A 22,268-nucleotide genomic window follows, 5' to 3' on the forward strand; every position below is an offset into this window, starting at 1 on the left:
TAAGACGTCAACAGCTACAACAACTTTCTAACTGCTGTTTTTTTGTGTTTTTAACCAGTCCAGGCAATTAGTTAATTATTTAATTGTAGTATATACAGCTCTGGAAAAAAATAAGACAGCACTTTCACAAAAGCATCTCTACATGTATGACTCATTCTTTTCTTTTCTTTTTTAAACACCAACACAAACACAACTCATTCTCCTTAATGAGACACTGTGAGGTCATCACCTGAACCACATCTGGTTTTATAGGAAGATTATACAAACCACTGCTGGGATTAAACATCGACATTATCCCACAAAAACTGATTTATAAACTCTTCCTGAGTTAAAATATTCTTGCTGTGTTGTTTAGGAATAAATATGAACATGTTTACTTTGCATTATTATTATTATTATTCAAGGTCTGAAAAGACTTGATATTTCTGTTATTTAGACTAGTTTAGTCATTTTTAGCCAATAAAAGCTCTAAATGACAATATTTTTATTCAAATTTAAGTAGTTGATAGAATAAAACAAAAAAAATTAATTTAATTTTACTCAAACACATAGCTATGAATAGTAAAACCAGAGAAACTGATCATTTTAGGAGTGGTCTCTTCATTTCTTCCAGAGCTGGATATATTTGGCTACATGCAAAACGTGACATGAATCCATCTCTAGCAGCAGACACAACGAGACTCACTAGAAAACTCAACTCTGATCACGTCATTCAAACCTGTGAATGAACGTGAAGCCAACACCACGACAACAACCGACAACATTAAACCTGTTCTGGACTCTGTGTCACCGTGTCGCCCACGGCAACAGGAGCTGAACTGTTGAACCTCTGAAGCTAAAGAGTAAAAATCCTCCTGCTGCTGCTCTGTGCTGAGGTCCAGGTGAAGGTGTCTGAATGAATGAACGACTGCTCCACGATCTGATGCTGCCTCCCTCACCGCCGCTCTGAGTGTGTGTGTGACTGAGTGTGTGTGTGTGTGTGTGTGTGTGTGTGTGTGATCTGATCTGATTATCTCCTCGTGTTTAGCTCCGCCCACACAGAGCTGCACAGTGCAGAGAGGAGAACAACAGGCTGCACAACAACTAAAATGACTAGAGCTGCAACAATTCATATCGATTAATCAAACAATAATCGATTATTCAACTATTCTGATAATCTAATAATCAGTTTGAGAAGAAAAAAAGTCCAGATTCTCTGATTTCAGCTTCTTCAATGTGAATATTTCTGGTTTCTTTGTTCCTTTATGACAACAAACTGAGTCTCTCTTTGGTTTGTGGACAAAACAAGACATTTGAGGACGATGTCTGGTGGTTTGAGAAACACTGGTTGATGTTTTATTGACCAAACAACTAATCAATTAATTGTTTAAATAATCGACAGATTAATTGATAATGAAAATAATTGTTAGTTGCAGCTCTAAAAATGACTAAAAGCATCATGATTAGCCTATAATTAAACTATGAGGTGAGCTTATCATATCTTATGTTAGGCTACGTGCTGCTTTGATAAATTAACAAACTTAAAGACTGAGTGGTGGAAGTTCACTGTTGATTTTTCCTCAACACCTATAATATAAATATATAAATATAAAAACTATTGAAGGAGCTTTTCTGCTCTACTAGTGTTAACATTTTAAATGCTTTTAATGTTTAATATTGCCTGTTTTATTCTTAATTGTTTTAATGTTTTTGATGTTTAATGCTGTTCTGTGTTTCTCGGGTCATGTTTCTTTCGTTCTTGAAAAGCGCTTTATAAATAAAATGTATTATTATTATTATTAAGTTCCCCCGGTGTGATAGTGTTGCTGTTGGTCTGTGTGTTGCAGCTCTACACCTCCCCTGGACCTAATCCAGCCGTAATCTACAGTGATTGACAGGTAGCGTAGTGGGAGGGGGGCTGATGGATTAGAGCAGGAAACTCTTCCTCCTCTTCTCTGGATAAAGCTGAAACAGTCTGGTGCTGCAGTACCAGCAGCCGCCTGCAGAGGGAGCTGCAGTCCACAGTCTAGAGACTGAAGACTCAGTTTTATGACTGAAGGCAGAATTCACCGTCTGCAGCTGTTTATTACTTCACTACCAGTGGAAAAACACAACTTATCCAACCAGCTGTAGCGGAGGTAGAACATTAAACCTGTCACACTGAGTCAGTTAACCTGATATTGGTCTTTTTATAAATGATTGTTTCTGTCATGTTTATAGCTACTGATGCAACCACTGTGTGTTGTAATGTATTTGTACTATGCTTGTCATTTGTTTTGTTTTTGTTCTTACTGTAATTCTATTTATGGACCATGGGACTACGGATGGAAATTAGCTCCTGAGCTAAATCTGTCATATTTACGACAAATTATGAGTCCTTTTACAAATAAACGGGTAAATCAAATGAAAATGAAGAAGTCAAGTTTGCTTGTGATGATACATCAGATTGTAAACTGGATATGTGGGTGAATTTTGAATGGGAACTTGAATGCAACATTTAAATCTAGAGAGTTTAAAGTGTATATATAGCTATATATCTATAAAAAAAATTGGGTGCATCAACAGTTGGTTGCAATTTGGTAATTAATCCTGGCTGTGTATACCTATTATTTTGGTAACAAATGGTTTATAAAGTCGACAAAAGGCTGAGTAAGAGTCCAACACTCATTTTCTTCCTTCTTTTCCAAGGAACTCGAATGCAACATCTAAAGCTTTTAGGAAATTAAATTCATTTTAACAATTTTCTGATATTTTAGGACAAAAATAAACTGAGAAAGAAATATTTGGATTTCAGTTTTAAGTGTATATATACTGTGTATATAAATCTTTTTGAGTTATTGGCTGTTAAATTTAAATATCAATATGTTGATTATTTTGATAAAAATGGTTTATAAAATCAACAAACGGGTCCAAAACGCCTTGACTTGTTTTTATGTGATCTCATCCTCTTTTTTTTTATCATCATTATCTATTTTCTCTCACAGTTTCACTCTTACACTCTTTGTTTTACTTGTTTATACCTTCTTCTGTTTTAACTCTTTTATCCCATCTTTCTTATCTTTTTGTATCTAATTTTATTAGTTTTTATCATGCATAGCCCACCTTTTATTTATTTTATTTTATGTATCTAATTAACATTCAGTTAAATCATTTAAATTCAGTTTGTCGTTGGGTTCTGTTGCTGTATCGCTCCATCTCTTATGGTTTTATGGCGTTTCTGACTCGTCTCTTCTATGTTGTTTTGTGAAGCACTTTGTAAACTTGTGTTTTTAAAGGTGTTTTATAAATAAAGTTATTATTATTATAATTAAAACTCATTTTCTTTCTCTCTGACCTTGGCGAGCCTCTTCTGGATGGTCTGGCCCTGCTTCATCTTGGAGAAGTAGTGGTAGTACAGGGACACGTAGGTCATGATGGACTTCTCGTCGGGGTGAGGGACGACCATGTCCTCCACCTCCAGCAGCTGCATGATGCCAAACTGCCGCTCCGCCAGCGTGAAGGCGTGCTCCAGGTTACGGCCCGGGTCGTCGGCATGGAAACGCCGGTAGTCAAACAGGTCGGGCCTGGGACGAAGAGAGAGAGACGGAGGTTAGAGGAGAGTGATGTGTGTGTGTGTTATGGCCATGACTTCCTAATAAAAAGAAAGAAAGAAAGAAAGACATTTGGCCCCTTAAAGGAATAGTTCAACATTTTGTCAAATTGGCCCATTGCCATAATCCCTATAGTCATAGCAGTAGGTTCGTTACCTTTAATTGTCGGTGCAAGCTGTTTTTAGAACGGCGGAGCAGAGCCGTGAGCTGCTCAGAGCTACGCTATGGAGGCTCATTATGGGATTTCTTGCTTTCCCTCATCAAACTCATCAAATACACAACGCTCTGGTGGACAAGTTGTGACCTGCACATTCACCACGCTATGAGATAATAACACAACGTTACCAGACAGAGTTGTTTTAGAGGGAAATACAGAGACTGATGATGAAAAACTGTCCCTGAAGGCAACGTGCATCAGCGGTTTTGCATGAATTTACCTCTAAAACAACTCTGTGTGGTAACGTTGTGTTATTATCTCATAGCGTGGTGAATGTGCAGCTCACAACTTGTCCACCAGAGCGTTGTGGAGTTGTTGGATTGTGTATTTGATGAGTTTGATGAGGGAAAGCAAGAAATCCCATAATGAGCCTCCGTAGCGTAGCTCTGAGCAGCTCACGGCTCTGCTCCGCCGTTCTAAAAACAGCTTGCACCGACAAACCTACTGCTACGACTATAGGGATTATGGCAATGGACCAATTTGACAAAATGTAGAACTATCCCTATATGGATCTCAGCTCAAACACACAGTCCAGTGTGTGTGTGTGTGTGTGTGTGTGTGTCACCGGTGGGCGTGGATGAGGGCGTTGAAGGCGAGGCCGTCTCTCCAGCTCTTGGAGAAGTCCTGCACGTCCACGCCGCCGTAACCGGCCGTCTTCCTCTGACACCAGATCAGTAGAGCTTCTTTAGCCGAACGGTGAGCGACGCTACCGCCATCCACCTGGGGGAGGGGGGGGAGAGAAAGGGGAGGAGGAAAAGAAGGAGAGAGAGAAGGACGAGGAGGAGGAGAAGATGGAGAGGAAAAATAAAACAAGAAGGAAAAAGACAAAAACACAACTTTAATATTTTCCCTCCAACAACAACAACGACCAGATTGTTGTGATCGCAGGTTCGAGTCCTCGGTCGTCACCTCGTCCAGGTTGATGGGTCCGATCTGGAACCTGAGGATGATGATCCAGAGCAGACCCAGGATCAGCGTCCGGTCGCCGTCCACCACGTTCTCTGGACCAATCAGGTCGACCCGAATCTGACGGGAAACAGATCAGACAGGGTTTATACAGGAATCTAAAAGTTAATTCTAAAACCTTTTTAAGACTTTTTCAAGACCTTCTCAATATTTTTTAATACCTCACCGCCACTTCAAGCTGTAACCATTTACATCAGTGACACTTTTAACTGAACAGTTTTAGTTTGTGATAAAGACTCTAGACTATGATACAACAGAATTAAAAATAGGCTGGGATAATAAATCAAAGGCAAAGTTTATCAAAAAACAAAACAAAAATAACATTGCTCCACTCTAAAAACAAAAACAACAATCTTCTTTTCTTTTTTATGTACCGGTTCATCTTTGTTTTTTAATAAAATTAATAAGTTCACACACTTTTACAATTTTTTTAGGACTCAAACTCTTGGACAGCTAATTCAGAAAAAATACCTTGAAAATTTAAGACTTTATAAAGTCGTGAAAAGACTTTTTAATACTTTTTAAGGGTCTTAATTTTCCCAAAATTGATTTTATCACCTTTTAATACTTTTCAAAGACCCCGCGGATACCCTGTCAGAGGTCAGAGGTCAACGGGGGAGCAGGTTCGATACCTGAGCAGGTGAGTGGCGGTCAGTTACCTTGGTCTTGAGGAAGTTGATGGCGATGCCGTTGTTCTCCAGACAGTGGACTCGGAGCTTGCGGCGGCTCGGCCGAGGAAGCTCCTGCTTGGCGATGAGCTCCAGCAGCCGGATCAACGCCACGCCGCTCTGCAGCTCCGTGTAGACGTCGCTCAGCTCCACGCGCTCCTGCACCATGGCAACAAACACCACGGCAACAAGGAACAACACGGTGGTTAGCATCAATACAGTAATAATAATACAAAGATGGAGGAGGTGTCTTTCTTTCAGGAGGAGGAGGATGAAGAGAGAAAAAGGGGAGGAGGAGAGATGAGGAGGAGGAAGAGGATGATAGAGAAAAGGAGGAGGGAGGAGGAGACTGAAAAGGAGGAGGAAAAGAGAGGAGGAGGAGGAGGAGAGAGAAGTAGGAGGAGGACAAAGAGAGAAAAGGAGGAGGAAGAGAGGAGCAAGAGGAGGAAGAGAGAGGAGGAGAGAACGAGGACAAAGAGAGAAAAGGTGGAGGAGGAGAGAGGAGGAGGAAAGGAGGAGAAGGAGAGAGGAGGAGGACGAAGAGAGAAAAGGAGGAGAGATGAGGAAGAGAGAAAAGGAGGAGGAAGAGAGAAGGAAGAGATAAAAGGAGGAGGAGAAAGGAGGAGGAAGAGAGAAAAGGAGGAGGAGAGAGAAGGAGGAGGAAGAGAGGAGCAAGAGGAGGAAGAGAGAAAAGGAGGAGGAGGAGAAAGGAGGAAGAGGAGGAAGAAAGAAAAGGAGGAGGAGAGAGGTTTCTTTCAAGAGAAACTTCAGGGACAGTTTTTCAGCAAGCAGTCAGTCTGATTTAATGTGTGTGTGTTTATAAACATGTTAACGAGCTCCAGGTGGATTGTTTATAAAGTTAACGAGCTCTGGCCTGAGGCTCAGAGGTTACCACGGCAACTTGAGGTGGTTGCCAACGACGATAGGGGCCCCCCAGGCTGAGGCAGACAGAAATGTGGAGAAAAAGAGCGATTTTCTGCCTCTGCACTGGTCTCACATTTGGACTTACTGTGACAAAACAGTAACTCCTATCAGAAAAAAACACAGACCATTATCCCTGTAAGGACTTCCTGAACGATTTGGTACGATTTGGTGTTTCTACAGTAAATATTTTGGAGACACTTGCGAGTTTAAAACAGGGGTCCATTCTGCTTCTCTCAGAAAATCTTTGTACTGGAGTCAATGAGGAGCAGAGACAGATGTGGCCGCACTTAGAGGCTGATAATTCAAATTCTGTAAGTCTCTCTGATATTTTGAGCACATTGTGAGAGACAGAACAAGTTTGTCTACAAATTTTTGAAAAAATCATGTGTGTAGAGTGTAAATTGTGTCCAGGAGGAGTGTGGAAAGTGAAAAAATCTGGAATTCTTTTGGGCTCTCTCCCACTCTGACCGATGATGTCACCCACTCTGACACGAACATTCTGTGCAATACACACCCATTATAATCTAATAATTTCTCCAAATATGGTCAGTGATCAGTGATGAAGACAAAAAATATCTGAGCACCTAAATTTATTCCTTTTGTTCCAAACCACCACACAGAATAAGTAAAAGAAAAGAAAACAATCACACTCATCAACGTTTCTACACAATTACGTAATAAAGAAACAAAAGCAATATTGGCTCCTACAAAAGGTTTATACTATAAAACCCAAGATGAAACACCTTCTCAGTCCTAAACGCATTTCTAAAAGCAAATATATATTTCCTGTTTGATATTATAAAAGACAAACAAAGGCACGATGACAAATTATTGAAAAGTTTGATCATGACTACATCATCAGTTCAGGTCCACTGTGAATGTTTTAATACTTCAAATTGGCACGAAACAAGGTTGTAAAAGAGCAAAATTATCATCATTCATTCATTTCATTCACAAAAATCTCCCATGAATCATCTGACGACCTCTGACCTCGCTGCTTCATCATCAGAGTTAACGAGCAGCAGAATCATCACATAGATGTTTTACTGCTGAACTTCTGCAGGTTTTAATAGGAGTTTATAGTCAGAACTTAAAGTACAGAATAAAGACGTGATGATGACAGCACCATAAAGTTTTCTTTTCCACGTGAGTGAGCACGTGTTGAGCAGCTCTGTGACTGACAGGAAGTTCACTACTGAAAGTCAAACTACATTTTAATCATCCCAGGAGTGGAGTGCTGTTTCCCCTCCAAACCAACTGAAGAGTGTTTGTTTTGCGTAACCAGGACATCCTGGTTATCTGCAGGTCGCTCCGTCCTAACTTTAGACACACAAGTGTTTGTTCTAAAAATGATTTACGGCTCTGGACGAGAACAATCTCAGCAAAGCGGTGGGGAGGAGGGAGGGTCTGACATGTCTGTACCACACCTGAGGAGTTACTTCCATGTCCACAAAGACACTTACGCTCTTCTTCTTAACTCAAGAGTCAACACTCTCACTCATACTTAACTCTGAACATCGCCCACTTGTCCATTTCCCTCCCGCCGCCACCGCCCCTACTGCTGTTTTCCTGTTGTACTGCTCATCTGTCTTTATCCATGATGTAAAAATAACTGTATACTCTTAAAAACAAAACATCTGTGGCTCCAAGGACTGTAGGAAATCAAAACCTTCATTTTTCACAGCCCTGTGTTTAACTTATTGGGTAACCCTTTAATTTACAGGCCCTTAATTACGTGATAATGTCAAGAAATAGCCAAGAAATAACTATTAATTGAGTAGTAATGTCAAGAAATAGCCTAGTAACAAAGCTCAATTTCAGAGTAATGTCATTTTTTCATTAAGGCAAAAGATTACACATGTTTTTCATGCTTTGAATTTTTTGGGAAAGGCAAGAACTTTTCCTGTTTTCCTGTTGTACTGCTCATCTGTCTTTAATCCATGATGTAAAAAATAACTGTATACTATTAAAAATAAAACATCTGTGAGGACACAAAACTTTAAGAGACATGGTTTTGGACTGTAGGAAATCAAAACCTTCATTTTTCACAGCCCTGTGTTTAACTTATTTGGTAACCCTTTAATTTACAGGCTGTTAATTACATGATAATGTCAAGAAATAGCCATGTTTTTCATGCTTTGAATTTTTTGGGAAAGGCCAGAATTTTTCTCCACCAAGTCTTCGTGCAATTGACCGTTATTTCTGGGCTGTTTCTACGCAATCAATCATTATTTCTTGGCGATATTTCTAGACATTACTATGAAATTGACCGTTATTTCTAGACATTATTACGCAATTAACACCCTGTAAATTTAAGGGTTACCACTTATTGCAATTAAATGAACATAAAAGATAATTTGACTGTAGATGAATTAATAATACTCATCAAGCTGCTGGATCAGTTTCAAGTCTGGAAAATGCTCCTACTGTAACTGGAGTTTCTCTGTTTCTTTCCTCCCAGTTGTTTTTGCCTGTATCAGCAGGAAGCTGTTAATGGGTTTCCATGAGGTTTAGCTGTGGTTATATCTTTTGGACTTCTGCCATTATCAGACCATTAGCTTTAAAAACACTGAGTTGAATGATTTCTAATTACCCTGTTTTCCTTTATGAAACCGTGTGTTCGTACAGTAAATGTGAAGTCATAGCACAGGAAACGACAGGATTACTAGTGTTCTAATAGCTACTACTCCAGACCAGTCAAGACCACAGCTGCAGGCTCACATCTTTATTTAACCACAAAGTCTCTCTGTCACTCACTCACTTTGGTTTCTGTGATGTAGGCCTAATTCAATAAGTTCTAGATAATTCCAATAGTTGTAGACTACTAAAGTATCTGCTTGTGTTAAACCATGGTAACAACTTGGTGTCACCATGTCAACAGTGGGAGGAGACTTCAGCAGCTTCTGTGCTGTGTTCTTCTGTTCAATACAAACTTTGTTTACATTAAATATGGTTTAGATTTTACATCAAATCATCTTTTCTTTTTAAACTGAGGAGGAATAATGTATTAAGACACATGGTTATTATGAGGACTGGGACTGGATACAGTGGTGGTCCTGGGTTGGTCTTGGTCTTGACTACAACACTTGGTTTGACATTTTGCCATCACATCTGAGACAAAATATTGCAAAAAAATTGAAAACTATCTTTAACCAGATGAGATTTAATTCCATTTCTGTATAACCTGTCAAATATAAAAGGCTCATCTCCCTGACCTGCAGAACTGAAAGATTTAAGAGGTCATTTGTTCCAATTTGTTCCTGCTGCAATCGTTTTATACTATAACACTTGTTAAAATGTCTATTTTTGTGTTCATCTTTTTTGTGTCATTGTTGTGTGGGCTACTGGACTAATTTGAATTCCCCTGCTAGGGATGAATAAAGTATTCTCTATTCTATTCTATTCTATTCTATAAAGTGTGTCCATCAAAAACACTGACATAATCAAGTAGCCAATATACACACAACTTACAAACTACAGTGATTAAGTCAACTGAATGAATCATCTTTCATGACAGTGAAGGTGATTTATTCATTCGAAAAGGCCAACTGCGGGACCTGAGGCCGCCATGTTGGATTCTCCTGTTTCTTTATGAGACCGGATGGCGGGAACAGCTGTGAAAACACGGACTCACCGGTGCTTAGAAGGACTTTGCCGTGTTTTTAGTCCGTTAACGGTGATTTGAGGTGGACGTAGAGACACGGAGGACGCGATTTAATCCGCAGGAGGGCGACGGACTTCCAGAAGACGATCCACAAACAAACACAGGTGAGTCTCTTCTGACCCAGGTGGATCAGATCAGAGCAATCGATCTGCATCAGACTTTTCGCGGGGATTTCTTCTCCCGCTGCGCTCAGTGCTGCCGCCGGTGGCCGGGAGACGCGTTGCAATAGCATTAATATATTTTTTATTATAGCCTACACTACCAGTCAGAAGTTTGGACACACATTCTCATTCAATGTTTTTTTCTTTGTTTTTTATTACCTACTTTATACATTGTAGATTCAAACTGAAGACATTAAAACTATGAAGTAACACATATCTATGTAGGAAACAAAACTTTGGTTTTATTTTACACTTTGGTGTTTAAATCTACGATGTAGAAAGTAATAAAAAAATAAATAAAGAAAAACCATTGAATGAGAAGGTGTGTCACAACTTTTGACTGGTAGTGTATATCATATATTATTATAGTGGCATGTGTTTAGGGCAAGTCCGGAGGAGGACAGTCCTTTAGTTTATTTCTTGATAGATACATTTTTTTATTTATCTATCTATATATATTTAATTTTGCTAAAAAAAAATTAAAAAAAAAAGGCATTCCATAGGCTCTAGGTTTTATATTTACCTACATTGCTAAAAGAGTCATATATAGTAGGCTATAGTAGGCTAGTCCAAATGATATCAGAATATGCAAACTGTGGAATATGTGTGTAATGGTCGTAGGCTATGTTCCTATGTAAACATCTGAGTTTCCAGTTATACGACCAAACACATGATCTCAGAGCTGCAGGTCCTGGTCTGGATAAGAAGGTGAAGGAACAGCAGCAGACTGAGGTTGCCTAGCTCTGTGGTTTCTCCTCCTCCTCCTCCTCCTCCTCCTCCTCCTTCTCCTGCTGCTGCCCGCCCAACCTCCCTCCTGCAGAAATCCCAGAGGAATTCTGGGAATGAAGATCAGCAGCAGGCCTGGGTGTTCAGCCAACAGCTGGCATCCACTTTACCAGAGCAAGAACACATGAACTCCAGAGCCAGAGTGGAATCTGTTCAACCACCAGCGCACATGCTTCTTTAGTTTAGTTTAGTTTTGTTTCTTTACTCTACAATGTTTCTGTATTATTTTCAGTGGAGGAAGAGCTGAGATGATTTACAGCCACCGTGCTTCATTATTACGAGGCTTCTATAATTAAGGCGAGACACTAACAGGCAAAAACACAGTTTTTTCCTTCACTTGACATTTTGGCCTATTTTTCTTCCTTAACATGTAGCCTATTATTTCAGAAAAGTTGAAAGAAATGGTAGAAAATCAACATTAATGTGGTTTTTTTGCTTCATTTTGTCTCTTTTGTCGGTAGATTTCTCCCAAATTATGCCTGTAGTCTGACTTCATGTCATGCCAGGTAGCCTATCATTGTAAAGCAACAATGATGTAGGCACCAAAAAATGTCATTTTCTCTGTATCAGCAACCAGTTGATATATCATTCACAGTTTAGATTTATACAGCATTTTATTCTTAAAAACCTGGCGAAACTTGTTTTTTTAGGGCTGCAGTATTTTCTCATTTACAGAGTGATAAAAAGAGAAATCCAAAATCCCCTCTGTGAAAACTTCTGACTCTCGTATGTCAACAAAATAAAACAAGAATTTTGAAAGTAGCTTTATCCATTTTTCCTGATTTCTGTTATGGAAATGTATGCAAAATAGCGCATATTTCATATATACATATTTGGGGTGGTGTTTAGCTCCTAGTTAAGGCAAAAAAGCCCCATATATATATAGAGACACCTGGGAGTGGAGCTCCTCCAGTCAGAGTCACCACATGGATCTGAAAACACTCAGTCTTCAGGAGTGACGATAATGATGATTGATAAAGTGTGTGTGTGTGTGTGTGTGTGTGTGTGTGTGTGTGTGTGTGTGTGTGTGTGTGTGTGTCTCTAAGGTCAGAGCAGCTTATCAGACAGAGCAGAGCAGAATAACACTGACATCATTACAGCAACATAAGAAAAAGAAAAAGCTCTCGGCCGTGTGACACACCCGACAGGAGGATCTGGTTACGTTCACACATTCACACCCAGGCTTTGTCCCATCCATCTGTTTCCATGACGACTCCCGATGATGGTTTCAATGTTGTGTATGTTTGTGTGTGTGTGTGTGTGTGTGTGTGTGTGTGTGTGTGTCTCACCCCGTTCTTGGAGAAGACGCTGTTCATCCACTTGGTGAAGGTTTTCTTCTGGACCGCCATCCTCTGCTCCTGCAGCTCCCTGACCCGGCCCGCCCCGTCCTCGTCTGGGTCCATCCTGACCGCACACACCACAAACGAAACACACCGCGTTTAAAAAAAACCATACAAAAACACAAAAACAAGAACAACAAAATACAGTTTTACATTTACAAGTGTTCAAACTCACATATCAACCTTTAAAGGGATATTTCAACATTTTGGCAAACTGGCCCATTGCCATAATCCCTATAGTCATAGCAGTAGGTTCGTTACCTTTATTTGTCGGTGCAAGCTGTTTTTAGAACGGCGGAGCAGAGCCGTGAGCTGCTCAGAGCTACGCTACGGAGGCTCATTATGGGATTTCTTGGTTTCCCTCATCATCAAACTCATCAAATACACAATCCAACAACTCCACAACGCTCTGGTGGACAAGTTGTGAGCTGCACATTCACCACGCTATGAGATAATAACACAACGTTACCACACAGAGTTGTTTTAGAGGGAAATTCATGCAAAACCACTGATGCACGTTGCCTTCAGGGACAGTTTTTCAGCAAGCAGTCTCTGTATTTCCCTGTATTTACCTCGAAAATGGCTCCGTTTCGTAACGTTCCATTATTATCTCATAGCGTGGTGAATGTGCAGGTCACAACTTGTCCACAAAAGCGTTTTGGAGTTTGGCGATTTTGTATTTGATGAGTTTGATGAGGGAAACCAAGAAATCCCATAATGAGCCTCCGTAGCGTAGCTCTGAGCAGCTCACGGCTCTGCTCCACCGTTCTAAAAATAGCTTGCACCGACAAATAAAGGTAACGAACCTACTGCTATGACTATAGGGATTATGGCAATGGGCCAATTTGCCAAAATGTTGAAATATCCCTTCAGATCTCTGGTGTGTCTGGCTCCTTTGCACCAGTTCATCTGCCTCATACTAAAAGTCCAGGCAATTATAGCTCATTTTGGACCCAAAAATAGGCCTAATTGTAACAGAAGGTTTTTCACCATACATCATTTCTATGAGGTGTCCAGAACAACATACTAAAAGTCCTAAGAAATCCTAGTTGGGGAAATATGCTTAATTCTCATCAATCCAAGATTGATTTACTGTATAAAGTCTATGGTGTCAATAAGACCAGACAACAATACACTCCAATGGGGATATTTTATTTTCCTTTACTCCTTTTGAATATGCAAATGAGCAATACACTAATGGAATATGCCCAAAATACACCTGAATAGGCTTTTTTTTCTCCTTTACTCCTACCACAATCACACTTCACACGATGAAAGTACATGAAAAGTAACATTTCTGTATTTCAAGTTTCTCTATGCAAATGAGCTCAACACTAATTGACTTATAGTCAAGAAGCCATAAAGCTGAAGGAAGAAACTTGTAATACAAAAAATGTTACTTTTCATGGATACTTTCATTGTGTAAAGTTTCGTTGTGATAGGAGTAAAGGAAAAAAAATATCCCAATTGGGGTGTATATTGTCTGGCCTTATTGACACCATAGACTTTATACAGTAAATCAATCTTGGATTGATGAGAATTAAACATATTTCCCCAACTAGGATTTCTTAGGACTTTTAGTATGTTGTTCTGGACACCTCATAGAAATGATGTATGGTGAAAAACATTCTGTTACAATTAGTCTGTTGGAAAACGCTATTTTGCCTGGACTATAAGAACTCCTGTGGCTTAAAGTTGGGTGTGCATTAGATGTTTTGTTTGCATTGTTTTATTGTTTTGGTTGTGCTTTATGTTTTATGTTTGGACAACTGCTAAATCTGGTGTGCCCATCTTTTCTTTTCTTGAAAAGGATCAATGCTACACAAGCTACACATTGTCCTTAAATGAATAAAATAAAAATAATACAGACACAAAAACTTGATGTTTAAAATCCATAAAAGAAAGAGTTGGGGGTTAAAAATCACATTTACATTACATCAATGGTTCTTAAATTGGGGTCCCCAACATTTTCTTGAAATTTTACCACTTTTTTCTAGAATTTTTAACCTTTTTTTTTTGAGAAATTATTATTATTATTATTATTATTATTATTAAATTTTACCACCGTTTCTAGAATTTTTTTAAAAACTTTTTTGAGAATTTTTTCCACTTATTTCTAGAATTTTTTTTTAATTGTACCACTTTTTTCTAGAAAATGTTTAACTTTTTTTTTGTTTAGAAATCTTACCACTTTTTTTTCCACACCATTGACCCTAATTTGAACATACATTAACTTAAAAAAAAGTAATGTTCTTTAGTCTCAGAACAAATATTTGTGTATTTCTGGTGTCTGCTGCAAAATTTTGTCCATTCAATTTAGGTTTCCTTGATGTAAAATAGTTTGGGAACCACTGCATTATATTACTGAATATAGGATGAAATATAAATATGAAAGAAAGCATCTCACTAATTTTAATGCAGCTGATAAAAGTGTGTTAAAGGCGACAGAGCGACGTTGTGTGTAATAGCAGGTAGATAATAATCTGAGTGAATCAATCATCTTTTATTATCAAACCAATATAAACAATTATATCAAACCCAAAGTTCAGGTGAACTGCAGCCAACAGGAAGTGAACAGGTTGGGTTAGGTTAGGCACCGAGCTAACTAGCAGCCTGGATATGTGTGTGTGTGTGTGTGTGTGTGTGTGTGTGTGTGTGTGTGTGTGTGCAAACGGAGGCGTCAGTCAGGTGTGAGTTCATGTTCACTGAGTCGACACTAAAACACTGAAGATGAGTTTATTTGTCTTAGTGAGCAGCAGCGAAGAGTGAACGTCAGCGACAAGACGGCTGTAAAAATACCTGAGAGCTCGTAACCAGGTGTCATCACCGTGTGTGTGTGTGTGTGTGTGTGTGTGTGTGTGTGTGTGTTTAAGGCCCATAACTGTGTTGATCTTTGATTTCTTGGAGCGACATTAAAACGTTCTGACACAGAGGCCAAAGTGTCGTCTGCTCATTTCATCACTTTCTTTTCTCATTTTTTTTTTTATTTAAGATGAATTTTACCTGTTTACGAGACAAAAACCAAAAAATAGACAAATAATAATGACAATAATGATCATTATAAAGAAATTAGAGTCAAATTCAGCTCCACAAACACACACAGATGTTATAATTATAATATAATGTTAACTATTACATTTATTTTAGAAAAAAGGTGAAGTCTGCACTCTTGTAGCTCCTCAAATATCGTCAGGATAAAAGTATTAAACTATTTAAAAAAGTGTCATGTTTTGTTTGTAAGTTAAATAAAGCTAGAATGAAGCTGTTAGATGGTAAAAAAGGCACATTCAGTAAAATATGTGTGTTTATGTGTATAAATTGTTAATTCGTGACTGAATCCTGCAGAAATACACACCTGCACAGACAGAAAAACACTCAGTGATCTGTGACAACTGTTTGGCATCGAGACATTTTGAACATAATAACACAAGAAACAAACACACACACACAGATAGGAAGACACACACACACACACATACAGTATGTTGTTTCTTACCTTCCAGTTTCCTCCTTATTTTTTCCGACAGAGTGAGAGATCCGAAGACGAGTTGGAAGAAACAAAGAGTCGCTGTGATCCAACACACTGACAGAAACCTGCTCCGACTGTCACCATAAAATGTGTTTTCATGTGATGTGCAGTGTGTGCGTGTGTGTGTGTGTGTGTGTGTGTGTGTGTGTGTGTGTGTGTGTGTGTGTGTGTGTGTGTGTGTGAACTTTGAAGCCATTGGATTTACAGCATGAGCAGGTCCGCTCACCTGACAGCAGCAGAAACCTGAATAGGTCAAAGTGCCCACACACACACACACACACACTGTCTTCCACCGTCACTGTCTAATTAGTGAAAAAAAAGTTGAGTTCACTTGCTGCAGGAAAATGCAGCTTCGGTTCAGCAGCAGTCAAACAGTTTTACAGTCTCAGACGTTCAGGTGAAACACGACGCAGAGAGTAGTTGGAGCCAGCTCATCGCTTCTCTTTCACTAAATGTTGATTGTGTTGTTGGCTGGTTTTTAATTTCAGGTTCAGAACAAAACACGTTTTGGGCTGAGTGACTCGTTTAAACTCCACAAACTGGGGCCTGATTTTTGGCAAGGAGGTGTATCTTTGGGTAAACTCTGGATGCCCCGAGTTTCACAATGAAAGTCCACTTTTTGGACTCGTAATGCATTTTAACAACATCCATGACCCTTCGCTGGACAAAAATGTCCACCTCCGCCTATGGGTAAAAAGTACCCACTTATAGAAAAGGTAAAAAAAATTAAACTCACAGATATCACCATGAAACTTCCCAAGTTTATCACTGACATTAAGACAAATATTTTTTGTATTACAAGTTTTGTCAAATTTTATGTTTAAATATGTAAATGAGGCAATATCTAATGAAATATGCACTCATTTCCAGAACAGAAATCTGAACAATGGATAAAGCTACTTTCAAAATTCTTGTTTTATTTTGTTGACATATTAGAGTCAGAAGTTTTTACAGAGGAGGATTTTGCATATCTCTTTTTATCACTCTGCAAATGAGGAAATACTGTCACCAGCCCTAAAGCCCATAGAGCCCCATAGAAATCATGTGTTTTTGCAGCAAAAACAACTGGCCAGGAAGGGGTTAAAAATTCTGTGTGGTAACGTTGTGTTACAGTATTATCTCATAGCGTGGTGAATGTGCAGCTCACAACTTGTCCACCAGAGCGTTGTGGAGTTGTTGGATTGTGTATTTGATGAGTTTGATGAGGGAAACCAAGAAATCCCATAATGAGCCTCCGTAGCGTAGCTCTGAGCAGCTCACGGCTCTGCTCCGCCGTTCTAAAAACAGCTTGCACCGACAATTAAAGGTAACGAACCTACTGCTAAGACTATAGGGATTATGGCAATGGGCCAATTTACCAAAAATGTTGAACTATCCCTTTAAATGCACTAAAAAAGCTATAGTGTTTAAATAACTTGAGTCAGTTTGTAATGAATGGTTGTAGTTTCCTGTCACTCTGACGTCCTTTAAGACTGCAGAGCTTCACGTTCAAGAGGTTAAACACACACACACACACACACACACACACATAGCCTACACACACACACACACACACACACACACACACACACACACACACAGTCTCATAAAGTAAACACTCCCTGCTGATGAATTAAATGATTTATTATTCAGTGAGTGGAGGAAACAGCAGGAGGGAGGAAACTGTTCAGAATACAGTAAAAACAGAGTTAAGTGTATGTGTATCTGTGTGTGTGTGTGCGTGTGTGTGTGTGTGTGTGTGTGTGCGTGTGTGTGTGTGTGTGTGTGTGTGTGTGTGTGTGTGTGTGTGTGTGTGTCTCGTCCATCCTTCATCTCCAACACAACCTGACGGCAGCTCCACACAGAGACAGGAGGTTATGTAACAGACACTGGAAACACTGAGGAGGAGGAGGCTGCTTTCACTGGGAGTCGTTTGTGTGGATTTGCCCTTTAACATACAAGTAAAAAAAAACCTTTCACAGTTATTTCTTTTCAAAATAAACTTCCATTATATATAGCCTACATATTATACATATTTAAACCCTCCTCTCCGGTCTGGTGTCTCCTCCTCTGTGTCTCTAACCCTCCTCTCCTCCATGTGCATCATCTGTTTCCAACAACGAAGCCGGTGAGAAATGAATCCATGGAGCGGTGGATAAGGTTATTTATCATCTACCATGTTACCATGTGTATATCTGTGTAGTCTTATCTGTCATCAACAAGAGATTACGGGGTTTTTTTTTTTTTAATTTTACCACTCTTTTATTATATATTTTTTTAAATTATTTTTTTACTTTTCTTTTTTTTTTTTTTTTTTTTTGAAATTTTTACCACTTTTTTATTTAATTTTTTTACTTTTTAGAAATGTTACCACTTTTTCTAGATTTTTCTTTAAACTTTGTTTTTTCTTTTTTGAAATTTTAGAATTTTTTTAAAATGAAAAATGTTACTGATTTTTTGTAGAATTGTTTTTGAGAATTTTTTTTTTACCACTTTTCCTAGAAAATATTTTATTATTTTATTATCTTATTATAGCCTATAGCCTGTATATTTTTTTTTTGAAATCTTACCACTTTTTTTTCTAGAAAATTATTTTTTCCAGAAGTTTCTCTACAATATTTCCACAAATTCACGCCATTGGCCCTAATTTGAACGTATACATTGACTTAAAAAAAGTAATGTTCTTGAGTCTCAGAACAAATATTTGTGTTGCGGTGTCGCCATGGAGACGAGAGCTGGGACACCGGGTCGGAGGCTCTGATCTTACAAGGTTGGTTTTCAGCCAAGAGACGCTCCATTCTCCCTGGAACTAGTTACTAGGCATTGATTTAACCAACACAATCACTCCAAAGTTGTTTAATTACAGTCAAAATGTGGCATAGTTAAGCTACAAATCCTGCATAGTTCCTCTTTAATGCCACAGTAGCCTATACAATATATATATATATATATATATATATATATATATATATATATATATATATATATATATATATATATATATATATATATATATAATGTTGTTTCTCTCTGTCACACAGTCCATTAGTTCAGACTAACAACCATTATTCAACTATCTTTACATATTTATAGATGTATCATATAAAACACAATCAATAACTATATGATTATTATTTGTTCTGTTATTAGAGATTAACAATAAGTTTAGTTATTTTAATCAATTCAACCTGGAGCAGCTGCTTCAATAATACATTATAATTCCTCCGTTTCATGAGATAACAAAATAAAACTTGTCTGTAATAAAAACTCAAAGTGAACATTATGCTGTATGTCCACTCAGGGCTTCCGTACTCACATGACTGTAACGTTCAGGTGTTTTATGAACTCTGCAGTTTCTTGACATGACTCATCAGTTGAGGTGCGTTTCTATAATAAAACATAATACTGACCACAGGAGCCCGAGTACGTGTGTTGAATAAACTTTATTAGTCTCCAGCTCTGCTGACAGGACGAGAAGCAAGAGCTGCATCATCAGGAAACACATCCACACACTCACACACATATGCACACACTCACACACTCATCCACACACAACGAGGAATACAGAAAAATAACAAGGACTTTTACATTCAGGTAAATGAAGGTTTTGGATTGAGAGTCTGAGTGAAGCGTGAGGATAATAAACGGCTGCTGACTGTTCCCTTATGAGAAGAAGAAATCAACTCTTTTACATTGTATTGTACATTGTGTTTGTGTTTGTGTTGTGTTTGTGTTTGTGTTGTGTTTGCGTGGTGAAGGCACCGGCGACATGAAGCTGCTGGATCCTCGAGAACCAAACACACAGTCCCGTCATAGGAACAGAGGCTTTTCTATAATATAAAAACAACACTGACAGAGCGTTTTCATCATCGAAGCTTCGTCTATAAGGCAGAATGAAGAGGCACAGCGGCAGAAACACAAACCAATCTGAAAATAACTGTTTTTAATCTGTGAGCAGTTCAGACGGAGATCAACTTTATTAAAGGGATAGTTCAACATTTTGTCAAATTGGCCCATTGCCATAATCCCTATAGTCATAGCAGTAGGTTCGTTACCTTTAATTGTCAAGTTGTGCAAGCTATTTTTAGAACGGCGAAGCAGAGCCGTGAGCTGCTCAGAGCTACGCTACGGAGGCTCGTTATGGGATTTCTTGGTTTCCCTCATCAAACTCATCAAATACACAATCCAACAACTCCACAACGCTCTGGTGGACAAGTTGTGAGCTGCACATTCACCACGCTATGAGATAATAACACAACGTTACCAGACAGAGTTGTTTTAGAGGGAAATGCAGAGACTGTTGATGAAAAACTGTCCCTGAAGGCAACACGCATCAGTGGTTTTGCATGAATTTCCCTCTAAAACAACTCTGTGTGGTAACGTTGTGTTATTATCTCATAGCGTGGTGAATGTGCAGCTCACAACTTGTCCACCAGAGCGTTGTGGAGTTGTTGGATTGTGTATTTGATGAGTTTGATGATGAGGGAAACCAAGAAATCCCATAATGAGCCTCCGTAGCGTAGCTCTGAGCAGCTCGCGGCTCTGCTCCGCCGTTCTAAAAATAGCTTGCACCGACAATTAAAGGTAACGAACCTACTGCTATGACTATAGGGATTATTATGGCAATGGGCCAATTTACCAAAATGTTGAACTATCCCTTTAAATCTGATTCTGCTTTGTTGAAGGTTTTGCTTTTTGTGTGTGTGGGGTCGGTTTGGGCTCAGGACTCGTGATGTGACGGGTGGGAAATAAAGTGAAATGATCCCTCGACAGCAGAGTGGGTTTATATTTACACAGCTGCAGAGTGAGGAACGGATCATTATTAAAGCTCTGATATAAAAGAAAGAAAGAAAAAAAGCTGTTGTCTTGTTATTTAACTTGACTCGTGCTGTTGAATTCTCTCTATAATCAGTTCTGGGGGTTTTTTTTTAAAGGTGCAATTAATCTCCATGTGTAGTGTGATTATAAAGCAGCTCTAGGTTCTATATTAATACTGTGAAAGTATCAAAGCCTCAGTCCACAGAGAAATGCACACAGCCTGGATTCAGAAACTGAGCCTTAAAACCAGCCGTCAGGACTTCCTGTCACTTTGTGATGTCACAACTAAGCCCCGCCCACCTCACCATCCACCTGGACCCAAACATCCATCCAACAACAACAACAATTTGCAGGATTTTTAGTTTCTCTGAGTGTTTTATTCTGAAATCTGCTCTGTTTTTTTTTTTATTGTTATCACTTTAGAAAACAGTCAGCCAATCAGAGGAGGGGTTCAGAGCCTCCTCCTCCTCCTCTCTTCTGATTGGCCGACACCGACCTGTTGTTACTAGAGCTCCAGAGAGAAGCTGAGAGAGAGAGAGGAGAGATGGAAAACTTCTTGTAGAAAAACCTTCAACTGGATCGACAGACACGTCCAATAAAACACAGAATAAAGGATAAAATCTGGAGCGTTAATTAAACATATTTTTTTGTTTTGTTTCACTTCCTGTTTGAAGGAGTCGACTCGTCTCAGAGGAAGAGGAGAGGTCAGAGGTCAACGCTCTGCTCTGCTCTGCCACGTCGTGTTTACAATGTGAGGAAACCGAGGCCGGCGAACACAAACTGTCGACAGCGACACGCTCTGACGACGTTTTAACGACCGACGGCCGTCTGCTGTTCAAACAGGACGGGCTTTGACCTTTGACCCCCCAGTAACAGCTTCCTGCACTGCAAAAACTCTAAATCTTACCAAGAATATTTGTCTTATTTCTAGTCAAAATGTCATTTCTAGTCAAAACAAATCTCATTTTACTAAAAAATAAGACTCATCACATTAAAAAGCAGCTTGTTTTTAGACACTTTTTACTTCTTTCAAGCAGATTTTCACTTGAAATAATCTGATAGTGGAGCAAGTTTTTCTTCCTTATTACAAAAACTTGCTTTCACTGGCAGATTTTTCTACTTATTTCAATTGAAAATTGGTTTGAAACAAATGAAAATTATCTGAAAACAAGTTGATTTTTAGGTGATGAGTCTTATTTTAAGTGGAAAGAGATTAGTTTTGATCAGAAATGAGACATTTTGACAAGTAATAACACAAATATTCTTGGAAAGATTTTGAGTTTTTGCAGTGTGTGAGGAGTTTTAAAGTGAAGGTGAGTGTTTGTGTTCCTCCTTCCCAACCTGAGGCCTGTGACATCATCAAGTGTTTTTCTACTGTTGTAAAATATTATTTATATAGGCTAATCCTAAAATATAAAATATTTCATTTTCAGCCCTCTCCTTCTCTGACTGTGTCCATCAGCTCTTTGGTGTTTGTGAAAATGTTCTAATCTACAGTATAAATAAAAATAAACTCACCTACTGTACGTCGCATTTTTTTTTTTTACAATTTTATCTGCAGGAGCTAATTATGGAGGCTTTTATTTTGAAATTCAGCAGCCCAAATGATTCAGTGCAGCTGCAGGAAGTGAAACTGAATCTTGAATC

The 22,268-nt window shown here is 38.8% G+C and overlaps 1 protein-coding gene across 1 annotated transcript in view; it reads right to left on the bottom strand.

The window, feature by feature from the left end:
- sptbn5 (spectrin, beta, non-erythrocytic 5) overlaps positions 1-15,873 on the bottom strand; it is a 95,271-nt gene extending 79,398 nt beyond the window's left edge. Inside the window, exons 1-6 of the mRNA XM_085767980.1 lie at positions 15,792-15,873; positions 12,245-12,359; positions 5,412-5,579; positions 4,696-4,812; positions 4,352-4,506; positions 3,314-3,542 (exon numbers count right to left, since the gene is read on the bottom strand). Coding sequence (XP_085624106.1) covers positions 3,314-3,542; positions 4,352-4,506; positions 4,696-4,812; positions 5,412-5,579; positions 12,245-12,358 — 783 coding nt within the window. The 5' untranslated portion in view covers position 12,359; positions 15,792-15,873. The remainder of the gene's footprint in view (positions 1-3,313; positions 3,543-4,351; positions 4,507-4,695; positions 4,813-5,411; positions 5,580-12,244; positions 12,360-15,791) is intronic.
- Between the last annotated feature and the right edge of the window lie 6,395 nt (positions 15,874-22,268).

Source organism: Trachurus japonicus, chromosome 22 (assembly GCF_045865225.1).
Source record: "Trachurus japonicus isolate A0001 chromosome 22, Traja_1.0".
Taxonomy (NCBI): domain Eukaryota; kingdom Metazoa; phylum Chordata; class Actinopteri; order Carangiformes; family Carangidae; genus Trachurus; species Trachurus japonicus.